This window comes from Manis javanica, chromosome 13 (assembly GCF_040802235.1).
Source record: "Manis javanica isolate MJ-LG chromosome 13, MJ_LKY, whole genome shotgun sequence".
Lineage (NCBI taxonomy): Eukaryota > Metazoa > Chordata > Mammalia > Pholidota > Manidae > Manis > Manis javanica.
Genome location: NC_133168.1, coordinates 89,389,442 through 89,402,001, shown reverse-complemented (window position 1 = coordinate 89,402,001; position 12,560 = coordinate 89,389,442). Strand labels below are relative to the sequence as shown.

The 12,560-nt window shown below is 48.2% G+C and overlaps 1 protein-coding gene across 14 annotated transcripts in view; it reads left to right on the top strand.

Moving 5' to 3' along the window:
* Nucleotides 1-12,560, top strand: part of LOC118970612 (uncharacterized) — a 108,688-nt gene that overhangs the window by 38,284 nt on the left and 57,844 nt on the right. For 2 of the 14 annotated variants that reach the window (XR_012124449.1, XR_012124447.1), the window contains exon 1: nucleotides 8,687-10,465. The exons of 3 other annotated variants lie outside the window; for them this stretch is intronic. Coding sequence is in view for 4 of the 11 variants with exons in the window: in XM_073220196.1 (XP_073076297.1) it covers nucleotides 10,426-10,465 (40 nt within the window). In the remaining 7 variants the exon portion in view is untranslated. Of the gene's footprint in view, nucleotides 1-8,686; nucleotides 10,466-12,560 lie in introns of those variants that run through there. 9 more of the 14 variants (XR_012124446.1, XR_012124445.1, XR_012124450.1 and 6 more) reach the window with 8 other exon arrangements.

Below are 12,560 nucleotides of genomic sequence, written 5' to 3'. Positions count from 1 at the left end.
TCAGAGGACCCAAATCTTGGTGTGATGGTGCTGTGACTTGATACCCTGCCACTGGTCCCTGTCACTCGATACTTGGTAGACAGTTTTCTGAGCAAGAGCAGCAGCGCCCCACCTGGTCAGTGTGGTGTGGGGAGCGGGGGGCTGGGTCTAACCGAAACCCAGCTCCTGACACCCCATTAGCCACCATGCCTGCTCTACCCTGATCCTTTGTCAACATCAAGCCCTAATACCTGTTATTTGTCAAGGATCAGACACTGTTAATCATCAACCCACCCTAGTATTTCTTAGCTGGAGACCTGGAAGCACTATAAACAGAGCTCGGATACTTTGTAAACAATGAATCCTGACATTTTGTTTCCCATCAGGAGCCTCATCCGGGGGCTGGCAAAGCACAGCCCTGGCCACCACGTAGAAATGGCTTTTACACTATTCAATGTTTGGAAACATACCAAAGGAAGGTTTGTGACACATGAAGACCAGATGAAATTCAAATTTCCGTGTCCACAAATAAGGTTTTCTTGGGACACAGCCATGCCCCCTCACTTATGTATTGTTTATGGCTGAGTTGAGCAGTTGGGACAGAGATTGTATGGCCTCTAGAGCCTCAACTATTTATTATCTGACTTTTTCTGGGAAAAGTTTGTCAATTCCTGATCTAAGCTCTTAGGAGGTCCCTGTTCCCGGTACTGCACCTCGTATTCTGTCAGTAGTCAGTGGCTCCTGGTGTTCACCTGCTCCGCGGCGAATGAGCACAGTGATCCATGATGTTCCCATACGAGGCATGTGAGTCCCCTCACTCTGTCAGAGTCACTTGCAGCCTCATGTGCTAACCTGCTCCGTGTGGCAAACATTTGGTCTCTGACAGCAGTTACTGTGTCCTGGGACTGTATCAGCAGTCAATACTGGGAAATGCAACCAAGACAAGACCCAAGAGTGACTGAGAATCAGGCGAAGATTGAAAAGAAAGGATCTTGCCACACGCGGGCAGGGCCTTGAATGCTGAGCCAGAGCTGGGCTTTCTCCTGCCGCGGTGCTGTGGAGCGGTGGCTGGTGTGTGAGCAGAGGAGGGGCATGCTGAGCCTGGCCGCATGAGCAGGACCTCTCCTGCCCTTGGATTCCCCATCTGTGCTGTGAGCTGGGGTGGCCAGAATGAGGAGCTTCCTAAGCTTAGAGTCTGGAAGGAGAGGGTGCTCAGGATCATGAGGGGAGAGTTTCCTGGGAGAGGCCAGTGCACAAAAAAACTGAGCAGGGCCTTCTGCACCCCCAGACACCATGCAGGGTCTGTGGGTGGAAGTCAGCAGGAAGCTGGAGGCCAGAGGCAAGGATAGGAGACTATCCCTTAAGGGGGCGCACCCTGGGTTCCTGCACTTGCAGGCTGCAGCCCTACCTTCACGGAGCTCCCATTACAGAAAGGAGGCGGAGGACGGCTATGGACTCACCGGTGTGTCATAATTCTGAATTATCAGAAGCACAGGGGAGGGGCTGAGAGCGAGAACTAGGCAGCTTCGGTTGGGGCAGGCCAAGGGCCATCTGTGGAGGGGACATTTGAACTTAGACCTGAAAGAGGAGCTTGTTTGGAGTGAGGGAAAGGCTATATGAGCAGAAGGAACAGCAAGAGCAAAGACCCTGAGGTGGGATTGAGCCTCATGACAGGGGCTATGGGGGCCAGGCCAAAAGGGGCTCTGTAGGTTTCAGGAGTGTGTGAGGGGCTGCGGCATTGAGACACGGGCAGGAAGCCCCCAGCACAGTACCTGGGCCTCGGAATGTCTCTGGTCCATTTCACAGATGAACCAGCCTGACACGAGCCAAGGCCACAGGGGCCACGGACCTGGGCAGGGCAGTTACCACAACACATGGCCTCAGGGGCAAGTGGGAATATCTTGCCTGCCCTTTGAAATCACAGAGTTCGGCAGGTCCTGAGGGTGAATGGCAACAAGGGGCACCTCCTGGGGGTCAGGCACGGCAAGGGCAGAGGACCAGCTCCAGAAACTCAGCATGTGGGCGCCATGGCCCCGTGGTCCTGGCTGGCTGATGCTAGGCTCCTGAAAGGCCTCAGCCCTGGCCTGACGGGACGGTACAGACACGGCCAGGCACAAATGCTCTCAGCCCATGGGGTCAGGAGTGAGTTGGAAAAAGCGGGTATTAGGGATTGGAGAAGTTTGCCAGCAAGAGGCAGGCGTCCCAGGAATGTGACATACCGGAGGCCCCAGTTTGGCCCCACCCGGCTCCTGTGACTGAGTGACCCCACACTATACTGTCCCTGACCCTTGGTGTTTCCCCCACTTGATATGAGCAAGGACAAAGCTTGAGATCAGGCCGGCCCAGGTTTGAATGCAGGCTTTTCTGCTCCCTGGGTGACTCTGGGCAAATGAGGCCACACCACGATTGGCCCCAGTTTACAGGAGAATAACCTGAGGCTTATAGAGGGAGCCACTCACCCTAGGACGCAGAGGAAAGTAGTAAAAGCTGGGGACTGGGGTCAGAACTGGGAGGAGGGCAAGAAGCAGGAAGGAGGAGGTGATTGCCCAAAGGCTGATGCCTGAGAGACGGAGAGGAGGGGAGGGAAGAGCAGCCTGGCCAGTGGGCATAACAGGTGCAAGGGCACTGAGGTAGGAATATATTTGGCAGCCTCCCAGAACAGCAGGGAGGCAGGTGGAAGGAAAGGTGGGCATGGTAGTCACAGGGTCCATGCAGGGCCTTGGGGACCAGGAAGAGCCATGGTGGGTTTGGAGCAGCAAAGAGAAAGAATCTGAGTGACCACTGGCAGCTGAATCGGGGCCAGCCTGGGGATTCGGAGGCCTTGGAGCTGTCACACGGGTTCCTATTAGCCAGCACACGTCAGCACGCACCAGTCCTTAATCAGCACTAGCCTGCACAGACTGGTATGCTCCCACACAAGCCAGCTCTTGGCAGCACACAGCAGTGCTCACTGCCGACACACTCCCATGCCCAACATTGAGACCCGACTTGCAAATGCACCAAGCAGCCCACATCTGCTCCCATGTTGCCTGAGATGTGGAAACCCTCAGTCAAGTAGATGCAGCACACATGCACATGCCTCTGGGCACCTCCACAGACAAGGCTGACTTGCAAACACAAGCAAACACTGCGGCTCCACCTATGTCCATACGTACACACCCACCAGCATGCGTCAAGAGGAGGCTCAGGAAGCACTGCTGGGGCTCCCGTGAGAACTGGTTTCCTGTTTTCAGAGAGATCAGGAACTGTTGATGGAATATTCTTTATGAGCCCGCCCCCTCTCCCACTGCCTCAGCACCCTGCCATCCAGTTCCATAGATCTTGCCCTTCTTCTGTGCCCAGAACTGACCCTGTCCTCAGCAAGGTCAAGTTCCAGCCAAGGAAACTGAAGCTCAGAGAGGTGTTGCAACTAGACCAGGGTCACACAGGAAGGAAGATGTGGTGTTGGGGGTCTAGATCCTGAGATCTAACTTGCCTCCCTCTGGAGTGCCAGGCGCAGGGCAGTGGTTCACCCACGCAAAGACACCAGGAGCAAATGAACAGATACATCTGCACCCACTGCTGCTAGGCTCCAGCCCACAGGGCCGCTGGGATGGCTGAGGACATGTGTGGCTCTCTCTTGCCAGCTGAGGCTGCATAGGATGTTTCCTTTGCCTGGAATGCCCTTCTCTAGCTCCCTGGTGAACTCCTCTTCATCCTTCAAAGCTCCAACTCTGTTGTCCTCTCCTCCCAGAAGCCCTCTCAGAATCCTCCAGCCCCCAACGTTCCCTCTAGCTCCACAGATGCCCCCTATCATCACCTCCACTATCATCCCTTCTGGAAAGACCTCAGACTCCCAGGGTGATTCGCCCAGTCAAGAGTCACCTCCCTATCCCTGAACTGTACTGGAGTTGGTGGACACAAGACGCTCTAACTGGCCAGAGCTGGTCATATGTCCACTTCTGGAGCCATGAGTTGGACCCGGCTTCTTTTGCCCACCAAAAGGCAGGCAGGGACTGTCAATGCGCCCAAGACCCTTTTACGAAGGACTTAGGACTTAGAGGTCCTCTGTCTGTACCATCCTGGCTGGGAGGCCCTGGGGAAGTCACCTATTCTCAGTACCTCAGTTTCCCCGCCTGTGAATAAGGCTCCACAGGGCTGACATGTTGGAGCACAGTGGGCCCACTGAGGCGTGCCCCTCCCTTTGGTTTGCTGTGTGGGCCATTTACTCTGCACCCCCGTACCTCTTATTGTTGCTCTCTATGAATCCTGCGTTGGGGCCGCTCAGCTTGGCAGGCGCTGATGGCTGCCAGCTGAGTCACTGCTCCCTCCTGGGCCTCTTGTCTGGCCTGATGCTTTCTGGGGACTTTCCTGGCCTTTCCTGAGCATCAAAAAAAGGATGGGGTATAAGTCCTAGGTGGGGGAAAAGAGGGCAGAGGCGCATGTAGACAAGGCTGTGCACACCCTGGCATGGGTTCAAACCCTATGTCCTGTCTCCACCTGTAACATGGAAGGCATGACCGTTTCCTTGAGGTGGGGGACTCCACACGTGAACACCCCACCAGCTCTCAGCTGGGCCGATGGGCACCAGGAACTGGTCATTACTATCGTTTTTGTTCTAATAGGGGTTAACATGCTTTATGCGCATATGTAGACACACATGCGCCTGGTCTGCGTTAGCTGAGGTCTCAGCCATGTGTGCCAGAGTCTGCTGGCCTGTTTCTGTGTCTGCACGCATGCTCATGTATTTCTGCTCATGTGTGTGTACATCATGGTTGTCCCTGTGTGTGGAGCCCAGTGGGCCTGAAAAGTAGTGAGGCCCAGCTCCTCGCAGAAAAGGTGTACCTGGAGGCAGGAACTCACTGGGCAAAGGGGGAAGGGCTGGGAGATTGCTGCTGTGTCAGGGTGCAAGGAACATCAGGGGGTGCAGGGAACAATGAGGGCAGCAGAGTCAGGAGGTAGGGCTGGGGTAGGTCAGGCAGGCTGAGAGGATGAGGAGCTGTGGGTGTGAGCCTGGGCGGCTCAAGCAGAGCTGAGCTTTGGGAGGAAATGATGTCAATCCTAACATATTCCCTGAGCACCTATTGTGTGTGCCCAGGGCTAAGGCTACAGTGGGGCCCTGGGATAACAGACACCATATCAACAAACAAGTAAATATATAATTCTGGGGAGATGGTGGAAAGATCAGGAAGGAAAATGCATCAGGGCAGAAGTTGGGGAATCAAGGGAGCATTCTGGCCTAAGGACAAGGAGTACATCTTGAGGTGGGTGTGATCTACGCCTGCAGAGAACTCCAGGTGGACAGCACAGCAGGTGCAAAGGCCCTGAGGTGAGGATGAGCTAACACAGAGGCCCCATTGAGGAAGACCTAAGCCCAAACCAGGGAGGGGAGGTGTGAGGGGGCAGTGCTGGTGGGAAGCAAGGCCACCAGGACAAGCTGTCCCGTAACTGGAGCCCAGCAGGAATGCCCTCACCGCCCTGTCCTCCGCCCGCCCCCAGTGCTTCCTGCTCAGGACAGAATGTGCTGGGAGGAGAGGCCGGTGGCTTCTGTGTCTGGTGACTGGAGCAGGGTGGCCGGAGAATTCCTGAACAGCAGCCCAGCTGGGCCCCTTGCCAGTGAGGGCAGGAAAACAAGTGGCAGGAGCCCTGCCTGCCTGTCACCCCACATCCCATCCCAGGCCCGGCCTGGCCAGGGTAGGAGACAGAGACTGAGAGAGACGGAGAAATAGTGATCAAGAAACAGACATGCAGAGACAGTGAGCCAGAGACAGGGGGAGACAAAGACAATGAGAGACAGACGGAGAAACAATAAGAGACAGCGAGAACACAACGCGGAGAAGCAGAGATGGGGGAGACAAAGAGGATGAGAGAGGGTAGTAAGAGAGAGAGAGAGAAGGCTGGTGTTTGACTCTCTGTATGGGTGACAGGTCTTATTCAGGGGGTTCCTGGGAACAAGTGTAAGACAGCAACACTCCCACCCTCATCAACATCTTCACCCCCTCTAGTCACTTAGTCAACAACCACCCTCATGCCAGCTATGTGCTGGGGCAAGAAACACAGCCCTGACCCAGCACTGCTCTGGGAAGTTCAGAGCAGTACCTTTCTCTGCCTGGCTTTTTTCCCTGAGCATAACACCCTCTAGCTCCATCCATGTTGATGTAAATGGTAGGATTTATTTTCTTCTTATGAATACTACTCCATTGTGTATATGTATCACCTCTTCGTTATCCTTTCATCTACTTATGGACACTTAGGTTGCTTCTATGTCTCATCTCTTGTAGATACTGCTGCAGTAAACATAGGGGTGCACATGTCTTTTTGAATCTGAGAATTTGTTTTCTTTGGGCAAATCCCTAGGAGCAACCTCCACACTACTTTCCACAATGGTTGAATGAACTAGTTAACATTCCCACCAGCAGTGTAGCAGGGTTCCCTTTTCTCCACATCCTCACCAGCATTTGTTGTTCCTAGTCTTTTGGATGTTGACCATCCTAACTGGTTGAAGTGATACCCCATTGTGGTTTTAATTTGCATTTCCCTGATAATTAGCGATGTGGAGCATCTTTTCATGTGCCAGTTGACCATCTGAATTTCTTTCTTTGGAGAAGTGTCTGTTCATATCCTCTGACCATTTCTAATATGTTATTTCTTTTTGGGTGTCGAGGCACCTGAGTTCTTTGTATATTTTTGATGTTAACCCCTTATCGGATGTGTCATTTAGAAATATATTCTCCTATAGTGTAGGATAACTTTTGTTCTGCTGATGGTGTCCTTTGCTGTACAGAAGCCTTTTCCCTCGATGTAGTCCCATTTGTTCATTTTTGCTTTTGTTTCCCTTGCCCAAGGAGATTTGTTCAGGATAAAGTTTCTCACATTTATATTCAAGAGATTTTTGCTATGTTTTCTTCTAATAAGAGTTTTATGGTTTCATGACATACATTCAGGTCTTTGATCCATTTTGAGTTTACTTTTGTATATGGGGTTAGACAATGATCTAGTTTCATTCTCTTACAGGTAGCTGTCCAGTTTTGCCAACACCAAGCTGTCCAGTTTTGACAACACCAGGCTGTCATTTCCCCACTGTATATCCATGGTTCCTTTATCGTATATTAATTGACCATATGTACTTGGCTTAATATCCGTACTCTTTATTCTGTACCCGTGGTATGTGGGTCTGTTCTTGTGTCAGCAACAAATTGTCTTGATTACTGTGGGTTTGTAGTAGAGCTTGAAGTTGGGAAGCGCGATTCCCCCTGCTTTATTCTTCCTTCTGAGGATTGCTTTGGCTAGTCTGGGTCTTTTGTGGTTCCATATGAATTTTTGAACTATTTGTTCCAGTTTGTAGAAGAATGCTGTTGGCATTTTGAAAGCAATTGCATTGAATCTATAAATTGCTTTAGGCAGGATGGCTATTTTGACAATATTAATTCTTCCTACACAAGAGCATGGGATGAATTTCCATTTATTAGTGTTCTTTTTAATTTCTCTTAAGAGTGTCTTGTAGTTTTCAGGGTATCAGTCTTTCACTTCCTAGATTAGGTTTATTCCTAGGTATTTTTTTCTTTTTGATGCAGGTGTGAATGGAAATGTTTTCCTGAATACTCTTTCTGCTGGTTCATCATTAGTGTACAGGAATGCAACAGATTTCTGTATATTCATTTTGTATCCGGCAACTTTGCTGAATTCAGATATTAGTTCTAGAAGTTTTGGAGTGGATTCTTCATGGTTTTTTATATATGACATCATGTCATCTGCAAAAAGTGACAGTTTGACTTCTTCCTTACCAATCTGGATGCCTTGTACTTCTTTGTGTTATCTGATTGCTGTGGCTAGGACCTTCAATCCTATGTTGAATAAAAGTGGGGAGAGTGGGCATCCTTGGCTTGTTCCCAACCTTAGGGTAAAAGCTTTCAGATTCTCGCTGTTAAGTATAATGTTGGCTGTGGGTTTGTCATATATGGCCTTTATTATGTTGAGGTACTTGCCCTCTATACCCATTCTGTTGAGAGTTTTTATCATGATGGCTGCTGAACTTTGTCGAATGCTTTTTCAGCATCTATGGAGATGATCACATGGTGTTTATCCTTCTTTTTGTTTATGTGGTGGATGGTGATGATGGATTTTCGAATGTTGTACCATCTTTGCATCCCTGAAATGAATCCCACTTGGTCATGGTGTATGATTCTTTTGATGTATTTTTGAATTTGGTTTGCAACTATTTTATTGAGTATTTTTGCATCTATGTTCATCAGGGATATTGGTCTGTAGTTTTCTCTTTTTGTAGCTTCTTTGCTTGATTTTAGTACTTGAGTGATGCTGGCTTCATAGAATGAGTTTGGGAGTGTTCCCTCCTTTTCTGTTTTTTGGAGAACTTTAAGGAGAAATGGGTATTATGTCCTCTCTAACTGTCTCACAGAATTCAGAAGTCAATTCATCTGGTCCAGGTGGATTTTGTATTTGGATAGTTTTTTGATTACTAATTCAATTTTGTTGCTGTTGATCGGTCTGTTTCGATTTTATGTTTCTTCCTTGGTCAGTCTTGGAAGATTGTATTTTTCTCAAAGTTGTCCATGTCTTCTCATTTACCCAGTTTCTTAGCATATTGATTTTCATAGTATTCTCTAATAAACCTTGTATTTCTGTTGTGTCCATAGTGATTTTTTTCCTTTCTCATTTCTGATTGTGTTGATGTGTATAGATTCTCTTTTCCTCTTAGTAAGTCTGGCTAGGGGTTTATCTATTTTGTCTGTTTTCTCAAAGAACCAGCTCTTGGTTTCATTAATTTTTTTTAAATTTTTTTCTATTTTATTCTTTCCAATTTTATTTATTTATTCTCTTATCTTTATTATTTCCCTCCTTCCGCTGACTTTGGGCCTCATTTGTTCTTCCTTTTCCAGTTTCAATGATTGTGAAATTAGACTATTCATTTGGGATTGTTCTTCCTTCTTTAAATAGGCCTGGAGTGCTATGTACTTTCCTCTTAGAACTGCTTCGCTGTGTCCCATAGAAGTTAGGTCGTTCTGCTGTTTTCATTTGTCTGCATATATTGCTTGATCTCTGTTTCAATTTGGTCATTGATCCACTGATTATTTAGGAGCATGTTGTTAAGCCTCCATGTGTTTGTGTGCCTTTTTGTTTTCTTTGTACAATTTATTTCTAGTTTTATACCTTTGTGTTCTGAGAAGTTGGTTGATAGAATTTCAATCTTTTTGAATTTACTGAGTTTCTTTTTGTGGCCTACTATGTGGTCTCTTCTGGAAAATGTTCCATGTGCACTTGAGAAAAATGTGTATCCTGCAGCTTTTGGGTGTAGAGTTCTGTAGATGTCTGTTAGATCCATCAGTTCTAGGATGTTGTTCAGTGCCCCTGTGTCCTTACTTATTTTCTGCCTGGTTGATCTGTCCTTTGGAGTGAGTGGTGTGTTGAAGTCTCCTAAAATGAATGCATTGCATTCTATTTCCCCGTTGTATTTGTTTCATGTATGTAGGTGCTCCTGTGTTGGGTGCATAGATAATTATAATGGTTATATCCTCTTGTTGGACTGACCCCTTTATCATTATGGAATGTCATTCTTTTCTCTCTTGTTATAACTTTCTTTGTTTTGAAGTCTATTTTGTCTGATACAAGTACTGCAACTCCTTTTTTTTCCTCCCTATTGTTTGCATGAAATATGTTTATCCATCCCTTCACTTTTAGTCTGTGTATGTATTTGGGTTTGAAGTGAGTCTCTTGTAATCAGCATATAGCTGGGGCTTGCTTTTTTATCCACTCTGTAACTCTGTGTCTTTTGGTTGGTGCATTCAGTCAGTTTACATTTAGAGTGATTATCCGTAGTTACGTACTTAACTGCCTTTGCAGGCTTTGGATTCGTGGTTACCAAAGGGTCAAGGGCAGCAGTGCCTGCATGGCGTGCCGCACGTCACTAGGGGGCGAAGCGGCGCAGAAAGCCGCCCCGGGCTCGCGGGCACTGCGCGAAATTCCAAGCGGGCGGCCTGGCGCGTTAGAAAACAGGCGAGGCGGTGGGGGCGGGGCGCTGGGCCGCGAGCCTCCTCCCCCCGGCCCATCAGCGGCTGCGGCGGGCGCCTGTGTGCAGCGCGCGCTCTGTGCGGGACACTTTCTCCTGTGCGCCGGGCGGAGAGGACGGCAGGAGCGGCGTCTCCTCTGCTCCAATCGGACTCCTCGGGAGGCGCGGCGCGGCCCGGGCGCCGTGGCTGCGGGGCTGCTGAAGGCGGTCTGACGGAATTTCCCTGCTGACAACTTCGCCGCCGCCTCCGCCTTGTCCATCGAGGCCTGCCGCCCGATATCGGGCCGCCCCGCGAGCGCGTGAGGGCCCGGGGCCGGAGTGAGGTCGCGGCCGCCCCTCAGTATGGCCCGCAGGGGTCCCTGCCTGGCCCCGAGCGGCGGCGGCGCGGCGGGCGGCCGACTCCAAAGTTGAGCGCAGGCCGGCGGCGCGGGTGGTGGCCGCTCATGACGCTCCAGCTGCACTTGCTCCAGGCGCTGGTTCAAGGTAGGACGGGGCGCTGGCGCGGGGACCCCTTTGGAGCGGGGCGGTTGGGGCGGTGGGTTTCTTGGGATGCGGCCGCCAGGCAGGGGTTTCTGTGAGTCCGCTGGTGTTTTTTTCTTCAGTTTTTCTTTGTTGTTATCCTCTACAAATGAGGGAAATCACTTGGTACTTGTCTTTCTCCGCCTGGCTTATTTCACTGAGCATAATACCCTCTAGCTCCATCCATGTTGTTGCAAGTGTTAGGATTTGTTCTCTTCTTATCACTGAATAATATTCCATTCTGCATAGGTACCACATCTTCTTTATCCATTCATCTAGTGATGGACACTTAGATTGCTTCCATTTGTTGGCTATTGTAAATAGTGCTGTGATAAACATAGGGGTGCATATGTCTTTTTGAGACTGGAAACTGCATTCTTAAGTAAATTCCTGCAGTGGAATTCCCGGGTGAAATGGTATTTCTATTTTGAGTTTTTTGAGGAACCTCCATACTGCTTTCCACAATGGTTGAACTAGTTTACATTCCCACCAGCAGTGTAGGAGGGGTCCCCTTTCTCCACAACCTTGCCAGCATTTGTTGTTGTGTGTGTTTTGGATGTTGGCCATCCTAACTGGTGTGAGGTGATATGTCTTTGTGGTCCGAATTTGCATTTCTCTGATGATTAGCGATGCGGAGCATGTTTTCATGTGCCTGTTGGCCATCTGAATTTCTTGTTTGGAGAAGTGTCTGTTCATGTCCTCGGCCCATTTTTTAATTGAATGATTTGCTTTTTGTTTGTTAAGGTGCATGAGCTCTTTATATAATCTGCATGTCAACCCCTTATCGGATATGTCATTTATGAATATATTCTCCCATACTGTAGCATGTCTTTTTGTTGTACTGATGTTGTCTTTTGCTTTACACAAGCCTGTTCGCTTGATGTAGTCCCATGTGTTCATGTTTGCTTTTCTTTCCCTTGCCCAAGGAGATGGGTTCATGATAAAGTCTGTCATATTTATATTCAAGAGATTTTTGCCTATGTTTTCTTCTTAAAGTTTTATGGTTTAATGGCATATATTCACGTCTTTGATCCATTTTGAGTTTACTTTTGTGTGTGGGACTACACAGTAATCCAGTTTCATTCTCCTGTATGTAGCTCTCCAGTTTTGCCAACACCAGTTGTTGAAGAGAGTGTCTTTTCCCCACGGTATATCCATGGCCCCTTTATCGTATATTAATTGTCCATATATTCTTGGATTTACATCCTGGCTCTCTAGTCTGTTCCATCCGTCTGTGAGTCTGTTCTTGTGCCAGTACTGAATTGTCTTGATTACTGTGGCTTTGTAGTAGAGCTTGAAGTTGGGGAGCATAATCCCCCCTGCTTTCCTTTTCCTTCTCAGGATGGCTTTGCCTATTCAGGGTCTGTTGTGGTTCCAAATGAGTTTTAGAACTATTTGCTCTTGTTTGTTGAAGAATACTGTTGGTATTTGGATAGGGATTACATTGAATCTGTAGATTGCTTTAGATAGGATGGCCATTTTGACAATATTAATTCTTCCTATCCATAAGCACGGGATGCGTTACCATTTATTGATGTCCTTAGTTTCTCTAATGAGTGTCTTGTAGTTTCATGGTATGGGTCTTTCACTTCCTTGGTTAGGTTTATTCCTAGGTATTTTATTCTTTTGATGCAATTGTGAATGGAATTGATTTCCTGATTTCTTTCTCCTAGTTCATCATTAGTGTATAAGAATGCAACAGATTTCTGTGTATTAATTTTGTATCCTGCAAGTTTGCTGAATTCAGATATTAGATCTAGTAGTTGTGGAGTGGGTCCTTTATGTTTTTTTATGTACAATATCATGTCATCTGCAAACAGTGTCCGTTTAACTTCTTCCTTACCAATCTGGATGCCTTTTATTTGTTTGTGTTGTTTGAGTGCTGTGGCTAGGAAGTCCAGAACTGTGTTGAATAAAAGTGGGGAGAGTGGGCATCCTTGTCTTATTCCCGATCTTAAAGGAAAAGCCTTCAGCTTCTCTCTGTTAAGTATGATGTTGGCTGTGGGTTTGTCATATATGGCCTTCATATGTTGAGGTACTTGCCCTCTATACCCAATTT